At 38.4% G+C, this 18,938-nt stretch overlaps 1 protein-coding gene across 3 annotated transcripts in view; it reads right to left on the minus strand.

Annotated features, from left to right (window-relative positions):
• Positions 1–18,938, minus strand: part of TPP2 (tripeptidyl peptidase 2) — a 55,924-nt gene that overhangs the window by 4,778 nt on the left and 32,208 nt on the right. The window contains exons 19-27 of one of the 3 annotated variants that reach the window (XM_063460050.1): positions 17,694–17,794; positions 16,576–16,672; positions 15,874–16,011; positions 15,366–15,610; positions 14,898–14,976; positions 6,607–6,645; positions 2,086–2,237; positions 1,125–1,221; positions 28–158 (exon numbers count right to left, since the gene is read on the minus strand). In XM_063460050.1, the coding sequence (XP_063316120.1) occupies positions 28–158; positions 1,125–1,221; positions 2,086–2,237; positions 6,607–6,645; positions 14,898–14,976; positions 15,366–15,610; positions 15,874–16,011; positions 16,576–16,672; positions 17,694–17,794 (1,079 nt within the window). Of the gene's footprint in view, positions 1–16; positions 159–1,124; positions 1,222–2,085; positions 2,238–6,606; positions 6,646–14,897; positions 14,977–15,365; positions 15,611–15,873; positions 16,012–16,575; positions 16,673–17,693; positions 17,795–18,938 lie in introns of all 3 variants that reach the window. The other 2 variants (XM_063460066.1, XM_063460058.1) reach the window with 2 other exon arrangements.

An 18,938-nucleotide genomic window follows, 5' to 3' on the forward strand; every position in this document is an offset into this window, starting at 1 on the left:
AAGTAGAAATATTTACTGGTCAGGTACTTTTTTATAGTGGCTGCATCTGGACTTGGATCTGTCTTAATGGCAAAAAACACTGCAAGGGCTGTCTGATCAATGCGTGAAATAACTTCATTGGCAGCTTCAATTATTTCATTGATTCTTTTAATTCGTTCCTAAAAAAAACATTAAAAAAATGCAATAGGTCAAAGAAGCAGACTTCCAAACTGAACATTGCCCCAGCATATAAAAGATTTCCTTTAGATATCCTTTAGACAGATTCAGAACATAGACTGTTAATGTAAATTTAATCCACATGCATAGCAAATGTATACAGACTAGTTAACTTTACCCTACCTTATGCTAAACCTATGTTTCAGCTTGCGGATGCAGATCCAAAACTGGATTGTATTAGTACTGCATTCTAGAGTTAATCCCTTATACATACAAATCATTCCACATTGAGAGGACTAGGTGGGGTCTGAGACAAAGGCAGTTCTGATGCTACCCAGCAGGCTTTCTCTGCAACCATAAAGGTTTCTTTTCACTGTGAAGATTTGACAAGAGTCGATATTTTTTCTGAAAACATAAATGTTTAGCTTCTAGCCTGGAAAGAATTGTTTTCTCACCTGCTTCACAGTCTAGGTTTTTAAATCTTAGAATCAGCTTGGCTTGCGCACACAAATAGAAAACACAGTGTGTGTCTTGCCTTAATTTGGTTAATAAGGTTGCATGGCATGCAGAGGAATAAAAGCATAGTTTAGAATGCAAGCAGTCTGTTTCATTAGTAAAAGCAATAGAAATTATAGCAATATTGAGTAGTGAGGGGCTGCAGCTCCATTACTCTAATTATGCTCACTTACCCGTAGGTTTGCAGTGCCTTTCTTCTATTGATTTGCAGTGAAAAAAATGTATATCACAATACATTACAAGTTCAAAAAGCCATATCGCACAAAAGGCAGCACTACTACTACTACGTTGTTTATAGGAAGTAGTGTTAACCATGTTTAATCCCTTTATCTTTTGCCAGCCTCCAAATGTACGTGGGCACATTAAGCATGCCGATCTAAAACTATCCTAAATAATTACAAGGCATAATGTATGGATCACAATGGCATCAATAATCCATTAAATGATCTAACCTTTTCAGAATCTAACTGCTGGAGTCTTGCAACGTACAGCGGAAGATGGTTTGGAAACGATTCTTTTAATTCACTGAAGAGATCACTGGTTTCAAGCCTGTAATATATAGTTACAAAAATATGACAATATGAATGGTTTCAGGAGTTACTCAAAGCTCACAGTAGTTAGGATGGATTTAATGATCATTGGTATTACGTAAAACACATACATATAGGCAATGACACAATGGGCACATTTCTTTGAAAAAGTAAAATACTTTCCTTTGACCAATACATGATTCAGAAGTTCGTAAAAAAAAAAAAAAATAAAAAAAAAAATACTACATACATACTATGCAAGGACAACAATAACTTAACTTAGGCAAGTACAAACTGAGTATTACCAATGCAAACGCAAACACTACTTAACTGCTTAGGAAACTTAACATATCAAATGACAAAACATTCATTCTAACCAGACACCAAACAAATTGAAGTGTTAGAAGACAGCTCCTCTTTCCCAGGCCCAACAGAAGCTAGGTCAAAACTTAAACGTACTAAATTAAACATTAGAAGATAACCTCAAAATATGGCTACCGTAGTTGAAGATTAAGATTTCTACCAGTGTGAGAAAAACAAAGTGAATATATAGTAATTCCATATTTGTGAAGGCTCCCTTTGGATAGGTTTGAGTGTTGCAATAGTCTCCATTTAGAAGTCAACTACTAGGAAGATTTTATTGTCCTTATGCCTTCCTCTGGTCTTTTATTCTCTCATGCCCTCCTCTCCAAATTATAGTGAGTGCTAGTCTGTTTCCCCAACCATGCTTCCCTTCTCCTTACTCCATGCTTTACTTTTTGATATGTAGAAATTGAGTGTTTACAACCCTGTTGCATTATTATATTTTTTCCTCAGTGAATAGTTTAATACCAAAAATGTAAATGGCTCAAATTATTACAGTGTCACTTGATTGTACACCTACTTAGTCATCCACTGAATCTTGAGGTCTCTCAGGGCTTCTGCAAACTCTTCCTTTACATCCTTCTCTTTCTCGGGTTCTTTTTCCTTATCCTTGCTCCCATTCTTCAGTTTGGACGGAGATGGAATTAAGTGGTAATGAACTGAAATCACATCCTATTAGAATAAAAGGAAAACCCATTACATACATATTTAGAAATTAGAACTTCATTGACTACATACATTATAGGTGATTAGAAATAAAAAAAATGATAAATAATGGTTTACAATTTGGCATTCATCTCGATCATGATTATAAAAGACATATGTGAGCAGATATGTTTACACAAGATGGTTAAAGAGCTGATACTCCAAAATAAGCATGATAAGCCAGCTTCAGTGTGATCTATATGTATTTCTGAAGTGAAAACTGTCTCTACAGTTCATAAATGAAAAAAAATACATGATAACGTCTTTTGCAGGTCTTAATAGTTGTGTTTAATGCCTGTATGGAATGGTCAGCCAGTGCATTAAATAGATTTTGAATACATGCAATATTAAAAACAAGTACGGTACATCTACCAGCAATTAACTGTCCTGTGCAGATGCAGAGTTAACATTTAAAACCTGGCTTACCAACATGCCATGTAATTGTATTGAACTAGAGATCTGGACACTACGTTTAAATATTTATTTCTTGTATAGATAATAAAACAAAACAAAATTCCCTAAAACACTGTAAATTACATTGCTACTTGCCCACAATGTCTATTCAAGAAACAAAGTAATACAGAACAGAAACCTGCTTTATAAATCCATTTACCATTTTATTTTTTTTAAAGTAGCTTTTTTTTTTGTTTGTTTTTTGGCTCAAAATTTCCACTCACCCACTAGCCATTGGAAAATTGAAATTCACTTTTGGGGTATGTACCATGGACCCACCAGACATGCAGTAGCAAGTAAGTTTTTGGCCTGTATAGTAGCATAGAACTTGAACATTTGAACCATATATATTATGTACACATATACTATATTGCACAATTTTTTTTTCTTTCTTAAATTGGAAGCATTTTATGTACAGAAATAAAAACAAAAATCCTATTACTCTTGGGTAGCAGCTATTGCTATATTCATCAAATCACATAATTCTGTGTGTTATATGCTTTTGTAGAACACAGGCTTTTTACAGTGCAGCTGCCCACCCCAACTGTGCCCTACATAGGGTTAATTAGTTTGTAGGGATTAATAGGAATGCACACTGCTGTCTCATTAGAATTTATGCCTTTAAGTTGGAAACAGCAAGGCTATTGTTAGAGTAAGACTCACCTACGAATGGAAATTGGCGGGTGATCTTACACTTTAAAGACTACAGCAGCGATACTAAAAAGCTGATATTTAAATGGATATATGGATTTGGGATAGCATGCAGTTAAAGTTTTTTTCTGGTTTTAAGAAATGAAAAATGTTTTGGTATAGTCTCACATTCGGAACAATAGAGTTTGACAACTGGAAGAAAACAGTAATGCAAAATCTATAGTGTACCTTATCATAAAACAGCATACAAATTCCCAAACACAGTTAACCCCTTAAGGACCAAACTTCTGGAATAAAAGGGAATCATGACGTGTCACACACGTCATGTGTCCTTAAGGGGTTAAAGACAAACTTAAATTAAAACGAAACAGATCCCAACATTCACCACACTAGAACCAATCCCACGCCTATTTATGTACCATTACACCCTCTCCATTAACGTTTACAAAATAAAATCAACAAAAAAAGTTATTCTAAGAAGAGTATTTGCAGACTCTGCAGTAGATGATACTATTTACAACCATGGGCCTGCAACATATTACAGAGAGGGTAGTGGACACATGGAATAGCCTTCCAGCTGAAGTGGTAGAGGTTAAAACAGTGAGTGAGTTTAAGCATGCGTAGGATAGGCATAACGCTATCCTAGCTATAAGATAAGGCATGGACTAATAAAAGTATTTAGAAAACTGGGCAGACTAGATGGCCAGAATGGTTCTTATCTGCTGTCACATTCTATGTTTCTGTATGAGGGCTATCAGTCTGGTACCAACACTATTGTAACAAGCTTTACAACGTACATCCAAATCCACATGTAGAATGCAGTATACTTCTGGTAGCAATAACAAAGCATGTCATGATTTCTGAATGTAATAAAGGAGGTCTTAATATTTTATTGGCTAACTGAAGAGAGGGAGTGTGAGTGTGCCTGTGCAAAAGGTTTTTGACTAAACATGTAACAACTCCCCCAGTGCAAATAGAAGGGACACTATCGCCACCAGAACAACTCCAGCGTATTGTATTTGTTCTGGTGAGTATAATCATTCCCTCTAGGGATACCTCCAGTGGCCACTCCTCAGATGCTGTTAGAGGTGCTTCCTGGGGTAGTGCTGCACAGTGTGCAGCAAGTCCATTCAGTGTCTCCACCCTTCGCATGGAAACACTGAACTTTCCTCATTGAGATGCATTGAGTCAATGCATCTCTATAAGAAGATGCTGATTGGCCAGGGCTGTGTTAGGCTTGTGCTGGCTTTCCTATGGGAAAGCATCGAGATTGGCCAAGATCAACGCTTCTGATTATGTAAGCCATCTCAGCTCTGATGATTATGACCCTCTAGTGTTCCTATGATTAAGTCCCACTTGAGCACAGAAAAAAAAAAAAAATCTCTCCCCAAATTCCATGTACACTCTCATATGGATATTAGTAGGAATATGTGTAATCATATTTATTAGGCTGCAATTCAAAGCAGATACATACTGAATAGTTTAAGATGTTCTCTGCCACTCATCACATAACAAATCTCTAAAGCAAGTTATGTAACACTCACTTATTTGAAATGTCCAGTTCTATTGTGGCCGGACAAGGCCGCCTGTTGATATAGTGCAACTATAACCAAATAACACAATCATCTGAGTGCCATCAGCCATGAGCATCATTAGCTCTATTCAAAATAGCATGAAAGGAGCTAAGCAAATACCAGAACTGCCACAACAACCACCAACTTGGGCAACTAAAGAATGGAAATTTGTAACCAATATCAATTAATAATTGGATACGCTATAGCTCGTATGGAAAATAATGGGATGGCTAGAATCGATGGATATGTGCCAGCTAATCTGGGTAGAGCTCACATCAAAAAGGTGGGAATCCTGCAAATTTGAAGTAAAGCTAGGATTTTCAAAGGTTTTTTTTTTTTCCCCCAAAGCTGTTTAGATATTTGAATGCATTAGCTATACAATGTGGAAAAATAGGGTTCATTACCAAACCGTGGTATACATTTAATTGAACACGCCAAACACATCAAGCACTTGCTTTACGTGTGAAGAAAGTGTGTGCTTCATTTTCTTCCATTTTAGAAAAGTTCTAATTTCAATAGAGCCATGATGCATCTCTTGGCTGTCAGACAGTTAGTAGCATTTTCTTCCTGCGCGGTGGAACTCAATTTAAGAGGCAGGGAGGGCTTGCAGTAGCTGCAGAAACTAGATCTGCAGCTAGTGTAAGCTAAGCTATCATTACTATCCAAAGTAGAGCAAGACAAATAATTAAATGCATGTTTCTTTGGGGGTATATCTACAAAATGGCTACACGGATTTATTCAAAGAACATCATGGACATCAACTGTAAACAAAATCAAAAAAGTAACCCTCCAAGTAATTGAATATACAACTCTGCAGCTCAGCCGCATACAGCATCTTCCAAATTGGCCTTTAATGTACAAAGACATTTCTATTATCCCGAATATTCAATGACCATTCAATCACTAGGAGCTTAAACCACATTTATTATTGTGCAAGCCCATTCAGAACATTCACATATATTTAATTACAATCAATGGTTTATAATTGAAAAGGAAAGAGCCACAAATTTGCTCGAATTAAAGGAACACTAGACAAACGTATTCATAACACTATAGCGCTGGAATATATGTTTAGGTGATCAGGCCCCCTCTTAAAAGGTGAGATTTCCTTAGCATTTCTTCATTGCCCCACTGAAGCTGGCCCCGCCTCTATGACCGAGTCATCAATCTTGATGATCTCAGCCAATCCAATTCTTTGCAATAGGAAAGCACTGGGATGCTATTGCACATGCTAAGCTGTGCCAATCAGCCTCTCCTGATAGAGATGCAATGAATCATTGCATCACCTAGTGGAGCATTCAGCATCTCCATGCTGTACCCACTGCAGCACTGAGAGAGAAAGCACCTCTAGCAGCTGAGTATCTGCCACTAGAGGTGTCCCTAGGTAGCAATGTAAACACTGCCTTTTCGTTGAAAAGGCAATGTTTACATTGAAAAGCCTGCAGGGACAGGCTACAGACACCAGAACCACTACATTGAGCTGTAGTGGTTTTGGTCACTGTAGTGTCCCTTTAATGTACACAACAGAAACATGATTTCTAAATAAAGCCCAAAACAGAGTATTCCAGAATGGGTTATGTAAACATAACACTGATATTCATTCAACAGCACAATTAAAGATTGTATGTAAAGTATATTACAATAACTGACATCAGTACCTTTTTAAATTTTCCTTGACGCTTTGCTGCAGACTGCCCCTGGGAGTTAGAACAACATACCGTAAGAACACATGTAGACTCTTTATGGAATGGTCACACCGCAGTGATACCGGCTATACACAGAGGTGCAACCAGCAGGATTCTATCACTGAACCATAATGTCAATATATACTACTCCGAGAAAAGAACAAATTGCTTATTGTAATTTTAGGACAACTATGATTTTATTAGTGGCAATGTAACACTGCCATATTTGTCTGGTTGCACCCCTGAGATTGTATGTCAACTAATGCAGGAACATTTTGCTTTATGGCAAACTTTTAAACATAAATGCACATCTGAATTCATATCATGTAAAACTGTAGTTCTCCCACTGTAGTTGTAGACCAGGCCAGCAATGACGGCTTTTAAGGACCACCATAAAACACTTTTCTGGCTTAGTCATTAGAATGGATACACCCAATGTGAAATGTTGAATTGGTTTTAAATGTGATGTGTAGTGGCATGTCTTGAGTCACGCTTGCCTAAATTGGTAAAATATTGTAGGGGACAATTTAATATTGAATACTGGTGGAGCAAAAAGCAGAACTAAATCATTAGTAACACTTATAATCCCAGGTACACCATTCATTAATAGTTTAAGTACAAGTAAAAATGTATCCATCTTCTGAATAGTACTCATCACTATTCCTGGGCATCCAAACCCCATCCTTAAGGCACAACCCACCTTCATACATATCTATCAATTAAGGCACTTCATTTTGAGAAGTAAATCAGTTTCAACAATAATAATTATAATTGCTGGAGGTGCCATGTAAAAATGTAATGCAAGCCATTTATTATTTTTTATTTCCAATAACCAATATGTTTTGCAATAAGTGCAAACCGTGTTTGACACCCAAAACATTTGATTATTATAGGTTTATTATTTCATTACACAAACACATATATTGCTGTACTCATACCACATACATAGACTAATATGCACTTCCAGACATCGGACAAGCACATCAAATGTGACAAAGTAAAATATACCCAAAGCTGGGTAGCCAGCTGAAGCACACAGTCATTCCAAGGTGTCTAAAAAAAAAAAAAACCTCTAGTACTAGAGATCTGCAGACAAAAATCCAGGCAGCCATGAATTCCACCAGTCAGCTCCAGTATATCACGGTGACATTTATAAATAGCATCTGGCATGAGTAAAATCTGTCAGATATAACAGATAGTATCTGTTTTGAAGAGAAAAAATATTCTCATGTATAACCAGTGGCCTAGGTCATAAATGTTGACCCAGAAACTCTACGGTATTTATGAACCTTGTGTTCCATTCATCATGCTACTTTCCCAATATAGGAGTACAATCACCAGGGCTTAAATAATCCCTGGTGATTGTGCTCTTGACTCATCCCCCTCCCCTTCCTCAATGCTTGAGGTGTGTAACTTAAGGCCTGGCTGGTAGCATAGGAGGTGAAATTTTGAGCCCTGTATTAAATCAAGCCCAAGTGGTTAGAGATCGGCACTTGAATCAATTGAGTACAGTAAGGTTTTTGTTGTTGTTGTTGTTGTTGTTTAACAGTCACAGTGCTGGGGGGTTGCAGGAGGAAATACAGTGTAAGGAATACAGGTTTGTATGTCTTTCTCTATATTATCCCTTTAAAAGATAAATACATGACATCTACTATACAGCACTCACAAAATAATAAACTCACTTTATCATGAAGTATTACGAATATATATATATCTATATCTATATATCTATCTCACTGTGACTGTTAAACAAAATAAAGTAAACCCTTACTGTACTCAATTGATTCAAGCGCAGATTTCCCTCAGCGCTGGGTCAGCAAACCGGCTCCTCCAATGTTACCAGAAAGAAAAAAAGGAATAGGAAGGCATTGCTTTCCTATGGAGTTTTCTCTGAAGCTGGATGTCCTCATGCAGAGTGTGAAGACGTCCACTGTCAGGCGACCAAAAGTGACGGACAGCCAATAGAGGCAGTCTTCATTCTGGAAGGTAATCATTGCCTAAAACTGCACTGATTTGATTTGCAGGACTAAGTGTGACAGGGCATTGCACCCAGACCACGTCAATGAGCTGAAGTGGTCTGGATGCCTACAGTGTCCCTTTAAGAGGGCTTAGTGTTTTGTTTTGATAAAAGGTGCAGGAGAGGAATCAGAGCTCGGGGAAAGCTGTTGACCGTTTAATATATATGCTTTCCTGAAGAAGTACGTTTTCAAAGCCTAGACGGGACATATTTATGTATTAGTGAGGATGGGTAGGTCAGAGCAGCATTGTGTAGAGATTTGTAAGCAAGTACCAGGATCTTAAAGGGGCACTATAGTCACCTAGACCACTTCAGCTCACTGAAGTGGTCTGGGTGTCAGGTCCCTCTAGGTTTAACCCTGCCTGATGTAAACATAGTTTCTGAGAAACTGCTATGTTTACATCTGGGGTTAAGCCAGCCTCTAGTGGCTGTCTTCCGGACAACCACTAGAGGCGCATCGGCAATGATTGAGGCATATTATGCCTCAATCACGCAGAGCATCCATAGGAAAGCATTGAAAAATGCTTTCCTGCGGACACTTTGAATACGCGCACGGCAGTGTCGCGCATGCGCATTCGGCGCCGGTGATGTCAGACAAGGATGCCGACGTCGGCGGGGGAGGAGAGGTAATGGAGCCCGGCGAGGGAAAAGGGTGAGTAGCTGAAGGGGTTTAACCCCTTCAGCGCCATGGGAGGGGGACCCTGAGGGTGGGGGCACCCTCAGGGTACTATAGTGTCAGGAAAACCAAGCGGTTTTCCTGACACTATAGTGTCCCTTTAAATTGAGCCCTATTGCTTACGGGAAGCCAATGTAGGAACTGACAGATTGGGAGGCGTGGGAGGTAGGAAGATGAGCCTTGTAGCCACATTCTTTAAAGACTCCCTTAAAGAGATTCTATAAAGAGATTAAGGAAGACTCCCTTAAAGAGATTCTACAAAGAGATTCAGGAATACAAAGCCTGGCATTATAGGTTCCTACAGTGTCCCCCTCCCTCTGCGCTGAAGGGGTTAAAACCCCTTAAGTCACATACCTGAATCCATCACTGATGTCCCACAGCGCTGGGTCAGGCTCCGCCGGCGCTCCTCCACAGCTGACAAGGTGGAGGAGAGACCTAACGTACATGCGCGGCAATGGGCGTGCATGCATTAGGATTTCCCCATAGGAAATGCTTTCCTACAGGGATTCCGGTGACACTGGAAGTCCTCATGTATAGCGTGAGGACGTCCAGTGTAATTTAGATGACCAGAAGTCATCTAAGCACCCAGAAGTCCTTCTAGGACTTCTGGGTGCTTAGATGACTGAAGTGGTCTGGGTGCCTATAGTGTCCTTTTAAGTCAGGTTGCCTTGTGGTTAAATGGACACCAGAACAACTACAGCTTATTGAATTTGTTCTGGTGAGTAGAATCATTACCGTCAGGCTTTTTGCTGTAAACACTGTCTTTTCAGAGAAAATGCAGTGTTTACATTACAGCCTAGTGATAACTTGCTGGCCACTCCACAGATGGCTGTTAGAGATCCTTCCTGGGTCATGGCTGCCTAAAATGAAATGCATCCAAACATTCAGGATCTCCTCCCTCTGCATGCAGACACTGAACTTTCCTTATAGAGATTCATTGATTCAATTCATCTCTATGAGGAGATGCTGATTGGCCAGGGCTGTGTTTGAATCATGCTGGCTCTGCTCCTGATCTGCCTCCTTGTCAGTCTCAGCCAATCCTATGGGGAAGCATTGTGATTGGATCAGGCTACCACTTCTGATGAGGTCAGTAGACTGCTTGTTTTTAGGAGTCTAACAGCATGCAGATTTACAGCTTCAGACTTGAATACAGTAAGATTTTGCTATATTTATGGAGGCATGGGGGGTTATATCTTGGTGTTAACACTATAGGGTCAGGATCACATGTTTGTGTTCCTGACCCTATAGTGATCCTTTAACAGAACTCTAAGGCATAATGTCACTTCACATAGCATATCTATAGGAAGTAATCTAATAATCCACACTTTAAATTTTAAGCTTAAATAGTAAAATAAACAATCCTTAGATACCGTAATAAAATGAATTACAGAACTGAGAATTGATCTATGATCTATACACCAAACTGCTTCATTAAAGGGACACTGTAGGCACCCAGACCACTTCTGCCCATTGGAGTGGTCTGGGTGCCATCTCCCACTACCCTTAACCCTGCAAGTGTAATTATTGCAGTTTTTTTTTAAACTGCAATAATTACCTTGCAGGGTTAAGTCCTTCCCTAGTGGCTGTCTATTAGACAGCCACTAGAGGGAACTTCCTGCTCTATAGCACAGGTTTTCTGTGCTAGAGCGTCGCTGGACGTCCTCACGCTGTGTGAGGACCTCCAGCGTTGCTCAGTTCCCCATAGGAAAGCATTGAAAATCGCTTTCAATGCTTTCCTATGGGGTGCGCTAATGCGCATGCGCGGCAAGCATTAGGTCTCCTCGGCCGGTGGGCGGGATCAGTCTCGCCCACCGGCCGACGTAGGCAGAAGGTGGAGCGGCAGGGGAGGAGCAGGCAGCGACGTGGGACATATCGCTGCCTCAGGTAAGTCACTGAAGGGGTTTTCACCCCTTCAGCAACTGGGGATTAGGGGGTGGGAGGGAGAGGAATCCTGCAGTGCCAGGAAAACGGATTGTTTTCTTGGCACTGGAGATTCCCTTTAAGGTAAAACGGTTTGGTGCCTATAGTGCCCATTAATACCTACAGATAGAACCAAAATACTTTAGACATAATTTCATATTTACATTTGCTGATAATTATATCGTATGGTGAAAGTAAATACACGTTTTACTTAAACGTACAATTTATGGTATGTGTCAAGACAAAATACCCCAACCCCTCTGAGCATGTCAGCATGGTTCAGGTTGGATAAACTGATGTCAGTAATGCAGTATTGTAAATGATGCATTATCAATGTGGTTGGGAAGAGGACAGTCTAAGAATGCCACTAAAAGCTACGTTTGTCAAAATTCTCAAAAGCAGCTTAACAAAAATATGTGGGGCGGCACCTATTACCTCTTTGCACTATAATCCTTAATTGAGCTTTAATGGTTATGGTGCTTAGAGTATACCTCTATATTTAACGAGTATAACCTTGTCCAATGTTTTCAACTGATTTAACATAACCAATAGCTTTGTCAATTTGATTAAAAAGGAAAACATAAAAAAACGATCACATTGTAGACTTTTATTTTGCAACAGTGTAATGGCTATTTAGTTTAAAGGACATTTGCCCTTAGTTTGTCATATAAAATATTTATCGAAATGTACAGAAATGCACCCATCAGTTTTAAAACAAATCTTTCAAGTGTTCAAAAAGTAACTTAACAAAAAGCAGCAGATCACTCCCTCAGTATTTCTTGTTTTCACCTAAAAATCCAAGCATCTTGTGAGCTAATCTTTGTAGGCCCACTATAGTTTAGTTTATCCGCCATTCACTGATTTGTGAACGTCCACTGGCTTCTCACACAGAGCTCTGACAGGTGTAGCTAACATCCAATCACTGTGCGAAACTAAGTGCACTATACCCAAATCATGTCTATCATAACACGTGTACTTTTAATAAAATAAAAAATTCAGGTATGTTTTTTTTTTTTATCATCATAATTATAGTTCCAAAACAGTATTTCCTGCATATTCAAATTCACATGCAGAGACACCCAAGTTCCAAATCACCGTTCCCCATTCTTCACATTTATTTATGGTGTAAAAAGATGATAAATCAGAGTTGGGCTTTTCAGCACTCCAGGAGGGTGAACCATTCCCTTGAAATTACAACAGAGCTTTGTCTACAGCAATTGCTAAAAGCCTACTGCATGTTTAAGAAAATAAACACTGCAGCTAGGATCCTGGCATTTAAAGAATCCATCTGCTATAACAGTATATTAACTTAACCAAAACCAGATTTTAAATATCAGCCTCCTAAGCATAACATACCGAGGATAATCCTCCAATAGTCATACAGGTCATGTTCTTGTGAATATATTCCACCAAACACTTCACTTTAATTGCTGACCCTGTTGCAGCAATTAGTGATTATTGAAACCCCTATTAACTAATTACCGAGGAGCCAGAAAGGAAACTTAAAGTTTCCCAATAGAATTATGTAAAAGTATATGCCAATACCCTTTATAGGCTTAACTCAAAGAAAAATCTATTTTGGACCGATCTACTAAGTGCTTACCCCTGCAAAGCGCTATATGATTTAAGACTTTAGTAATAATCCTTAACCCCTTAAGGACACATGACATGTATGACATGCAATGATTCCCTTTTATTCCAGAAGTTTGGTCCTTAAGGGGTAATTGAAGAGATGTTAAAAACTCTCCTACTTAGAAACATTTGTTATCTACCTTGCAGCACAGATAATTAACTTATTCAGGCTAGAGTAATTTAAGATAAAGCAAAAAGGCTTACCTTAAATGTCCTCAGAGTGTGTTGGAGGTTGGTGAGAACACACTTGCAACAGATTCTGAGTGCACCTGGCAACAGTTAGAGGCTGTTTACCCAGCAGCAACTAAGTCCTGGAAACCAATATCTTGACCCCGAAGAGAAAAACCAAAGATATTGGCGCCTGAATTTTAAATCACATTATGCATGTCCTGCATTTCGCGATTCCACGGTAGAAATAAACATAACCTGTACGAGTGTTCCACCGCCAGGACTTCCCAGCTAGTGCCCGCCAGCACACCATCGTCTGCCCGGCACCTGGCTCGGTATAGACGGAATTAATACAACCCGGGGAGATACAGCCGTCTGGAGTGTTAACCCTGGCTGATCTCTGAAAAATGTATTTAAAAGAAGTAGAGCCTCCAGAGCCTCAGTCCTCTCACCATACTTCTAGGAGAAAACCTGACCTGACACCCTCCTCTGCCAGAGGCAGGCAAAGAACTGGGGATGTCTTGGATAGGAAGCAATTTATAAGGCAAAAGGTTAATTGGGGGAGATTGCCTGCCTGTTTTTTCCCTCCAGGTGATGAAATCCCAGTCGTAAAGCACTGCCTCTAATATGAAGGGGAAAAAAAAAAACACCCAAAAAACCTCCCAAAATACTTAAGATCTCTACTACTGCTATATGCATATCTCTAAACAGAAGTAAAAAAAACAAAAAAAATTTTTATAAACACACATATACAGTTCATTAGATATTACTATCTATGTAGTCAATCTTTGTTCCCATGGTTTATTATGAGATCTCCAGAAAAAAAAAACTCAAAAAACACTAGGATTTGGAATTCCAATGCAAACAAAATATATCATAAGACATAGTAATGACTACTTTGCTTAATGGTGAAGACATTTCTTGGCAAAATCTGACAGTAGGCAGATGTTACACCCCTAAATCTTCCCACTTACTATTGGTCATTAACAGCTACTGGAAACAACCATTTCTTTGCCCATTAAATGCCTATGGCAATCAATGGATGTATTCCCTGGTCTTGAGGGTTCTCTGTACCGATTCTGGAAAGAATATCTACCCTCTTCCTGCCACCAGAGGCAAGTTTTTTTTTTTTATATCCAATGTGTGCTGCTGGCCATTTGCCTTAAGCTAGGATTTATTGATGCCTATATACATTTAGGTCTATAGAACCTTTGTGCAACACACACACGTATGTTTTATCTGTAAATATCACCCATGGGTCACAGTTACACCACCTACCACACTCAAATATCATATGTGATTCTTTGTGGTTACAAAGCGAACTCTCACCAGAATCACAGAAAGTAGTAAAGCGCAAAATATAGCACAAACAGATACAGTTGTACCCATAATTATTCAACCCCCATACAAAATTTACACTTTCAGCTGTTTGCAATGAAAAAAAATATCAAACAAAAGCAATTGAAATAGCTCAATAAAATGAATACTTCAAGGGCTTTTGTTTGATTTCTTCATTGCAAACAGCTGAAAGTCTGTACATTTTGACAATACATCTGATTTATGGGGGTTGAATAATTTTGATTACAACTGTATGTGTAAAAAAAATGCTTTATTTTGTACACGGGTTAGGATTTTCTTTTAAATGTATTATTTTTATTACAAAGAAGACAAGAACACCGCTGTATGGAATACGGGTAATACTGTAAAAATCAAATCAAACCGAACGTGGTGCCTGAAAGCAAAACAAAAAACACAACACACACACTGCATTTTTCACCTGACTTGTCAAATGAAAGTTACATTTCACACTTATTTTAGCAGCAAGAAAGATTATGTTTATTTTATACTTACAGCTTTTTTGCCCAGTTCCGTTTTAGACATTGTAAGCGTGCCACTAAGGTAGCAGCCTGGCCCAGCACCTTTTGGTATTCTGTGTTCCCAAAAGATAGAAAAAAATAATAATAGAATAACAGAAAAATTTAAGTATACAGCAGATAATCACTCTAGGTTTAGGTGTATGAGTAACATCTATAGACATCTTGTCTGTATTTACATAGTGCACCTTTGCAGATATATCTATCACTATTATTATTGAATTAATGTTTATAATGGCTGGTTTTAAGAGATGCAGCAGAGGCCGGGAAGGATTGTGATGTAAGCAGATGACAATAGAATGGGAAGACTATTAATGCACCAGACCGCCTGTAACGTAAGCATAACAAGATGAAAGTGACTATAAAGAGCGTCAGGGCAATGGGGTGAGACTACAAGGGTATAATGCAATACTTTGGTATGTTTCACATAGTGTTTCATACTTACTTCTCATCGGGTAGCATAGCAACAAAAAAAGGCTGTGTATGCTTTGGTGGAATAGTAATACTGTTTGCCTTTTTCTTTGCCAGTAAAGCCATGCTGTGACTTTCGTATATGTCTAGAGTCAAGGTATTCGACATTCTGTGAGAAACGATGAATGGCAGATCTTTCAGACGTTCCAATTCACTTATTTGCTCATGACGCACCTGCATTTTAATGGTGTAGTCTCCCTTTTCCAGTTTTACAGAATACTGAAAATATAATCATAATGTCAACATGGAAACAAACGCCACCCTCTCATAGTGACAAGTGCAGATTTTTATATAAGTTATGTAAAAAAGTCAGTCTAGGCACTGTATTTACCGCTTTATGGTCTTGCATAAGCCATGAAACAAAGCTAAGTAAATGCCATGTTTAGAGTTACTTGCTCTATCCATGCAGTATAGGTAATTAAATGTGTTTAAGGAGGGAGACAAAAGAAAAGAGTTAATAAATACAAATTAAGTAATCATACCTGGTGGGGATAAGCATCTCCTGAGCCCATCTGTCTTTTGTTCTGGTCAAACAGAATCCAAAGCTGGCTGTCATATTCAGATTCATACAGCAAATCACAAAGCAATGGGCAACTAGGAGTAACCTCTCCAGTTTTGGGCTAATAAGAAAATGTATAACATATAAAAATGTAGATCAGACAACCACGAACCATTTCCATATAATATCAAAATGTTTCAGACTTAAAATTTGTCATGTACCAATAAGTAGAGTATAAAGTCATACCAGCCTTGTGACTGCATGTGTGAAGACAAATTGCCAAACTAAAAATAAAGGTGACTGGAGGCAATATCTCTATGCACAATGTATTATTTCACTAATGAAAAACACATTACTAAGTGAAAATCAAGCACAACTAGTAGTACATTAACATGATATTTCCTTCAATACAAAAGCCATGCCATATTATTTGTTCGTGCCACCAGCTATTCAAACTTTTTTGCTTGTGTCTTACACAATATTAAGTGAGTGGGAGGTATGTCTAATGGGCATAGTAGCATCTATTACCCCAAAACGAAGGAAAGTAAAAGGAAAATTTCATGTGACTGGCACAGAAATTTAAGGTGCCCAGAGCTTACAATGGCCAAATAACTAAGTGCATAACTAGGGGTAGATACACAGACAGAACTTGGAAAATAAGATACTAAAATAATTTAAGACTCACCTGGTGAAAACTATACGTTAAAATAATTTCATACAACTGTCTGTTATTTGGCAAAACATCACGGGATCCTAATGGTCTTGTCTTGGCACTAATGGGTCTGTAAAGAAATTTGCAAAGTTTGAATTTACCAATAATGTAGTACAGCAGACTTCATAGATATCATAAATCAATGAATCATCAACCTCAAGTTTACACCACACTGAATGCTGATAGGTGAACTACTTTGCGCACAATGATAAGGAATAAATGTACACGCACTACTTTGCAAGACATGGCTTCTCGGTCAGGTTATTCACAAAAGTGGGAAGATAAGGAGACTTGCAAAAGCTGCAGACAAAATATCTGCAGCTTTTGCAAGCAGTCTTGATATACTGCCAATGGGGAAAAAATGCATAATTAAATACATGTTTTCAGTGAGGGTATATCTACTTAATAGTGTTGTTTTTTGTATTTGGAAAGTGGAGATTCCCTTTAAGGTCAAAATAGCTAAAGTTAACAAATGACGAGTAATCTAGGCTGTCAGTTCAGCTACTCTGGCCTTAAATTAGAAATTCATTTTTAATTCACTTAGAATGATCACTTTATGGAATAACCATGTGTGTTTTGGTTCTCAGACGCCACAGTTTCATGCTCAATTTGCATTCTAGCTTGTAATATTTGGTTCTAAAGTTTCACGGTTGTGTTAACTCCGGTGTTATTCCAAACAAATGAATACACAATATTTAAGACATATAGATACAGTTTAAATGTTTCAGAGTGGTGCAATATATGTGCACAGTGGCTGAATATACTGGAACAAGTTAAAGATAAGTTTCCTGAAACCATTATTTGCTGTGGTCATAGAATAATTTATTGTGGCATTTAATAGGACATTATTAGTAATATTACCAACAAAATAGCACCAGGATTGGCCAGTATAAAACTGAAGGTAGTTATTTACTATGCTCTATATGCACGTGTTTAAAGTATGTCCAAGCAATACAATTCCTTAAACTTCACTCTTCTTTGGTGGCTTTGTGGGGGGGGAAGTCATTATATAAAGATTATTACAATTTCAAGCTTGTAAATTATTGCAAGTATAAACATAATAAATGTGTTGTCTTTAGAAAAGTTTATACCTTAAAGTCTGCACCCAGTTTTTCAGGCTAATGCTGGGAGACAATTCCTCATACTTTAATGTGGATCCAACATCAAACCGTGCAATACCTTCGGATGCATGCTGTAAAAATAAAATAAATAATGAAAATAACTATAACACAAGAGCAAAAAGAGAAAGGAAAAAAAAAATGGTGTGCACCTGACTAAATTAAACGTATGCAATTAAAATATAGCCTAATAGGGAAAGCTGCTTCTTCTCATATCTCGATCGACATAATTTAGTAACTTTGTATCACTTATACCAGTAGCAGAGACCTCGATACACTGTTTCATTGTCCATACAAATTAGTATGTTTCTTGTTTTTATACTTTCTTGGGTCTGATCTTTACTTAGATTCAGGTTTTATAAATAACAATAAAGGTTATATTTTATTTGACTAAGTTTAATATAGTCATGTGTTTTTTTTTTTTGTTTTTGGTTCTTCCTTCTTGTTTTGCTTAAGTCTAAAATCATCATTTAGGGGTTATCCCCCATTTTAATAGTGTGCTCCGTTTGAAAATTAGGCTTGTCCTTAGTTTTATTTTATAATATGATTATACCCAGTGGACAACAAAATGTGCTTTTGGTTTAATTATTCAAACAAATGTTTTGAGCAAATTTTATTTAAACATAGATCTTGCTTTTGGAGACAACAGATAAAACAAAAATTAGACTTTAGTTGGCAAATATATAAAGTTTGCTCATGATGAAATACAAAACAAACAAGATTTTAACTTTTTGAAATTTTAAGCACCACCTAGGAAAGTTCCTTTTTCCATTATTCCACTTCCACTATAAAGACTTGTCAGTGCCATTTGTGTCATATCCCAGAATCACAAGTCTATTTACAGCCTGTTTTTTTTTTTTCTAAACTTGGCACCACTGGCGTACATACCGCTGTCGCAGGGGTTGAAACTGCGACCAGGCCCATCACTCCAGGTGGCCCGTCCACCCTGTGGACCCCTGCCACCATCTTTTGCATCCCCGGCCCATGTGGCAAACCGCCGGGGCTTCCGTCCAAGGGGCCTACCAGGTGGCCCATGCGGTTAGGGCCACCCGATTGAGATGGACGGTCAGGGCTGAGCGCTTTAACAGCGCGACCGGGCCCCCTGTGATGACATTACTGTTGGGAGGAAGTGACTACTCCGGTCACTCCTCCCAGCTATCAGACAGAGCCCGCGCGGGAGGAAGCAGAGTAGGGAGTCAGAGTGGGAACTCTGATTCC

The sequence above is a fragment of the Pelobates fuscus genome, chromosome 1, assembly GCF_036172605.1.
Source record: "Pelobates fuscus isolate aPelFus1 chromosome 1, aPelFus1.pri, whole genome shotgun sequence".
NCBI lineage: Eukaryota > Metazoa > Chordata > Amphibia > Anura > Pelobatidae > Pelobates > Pelobates fuscus.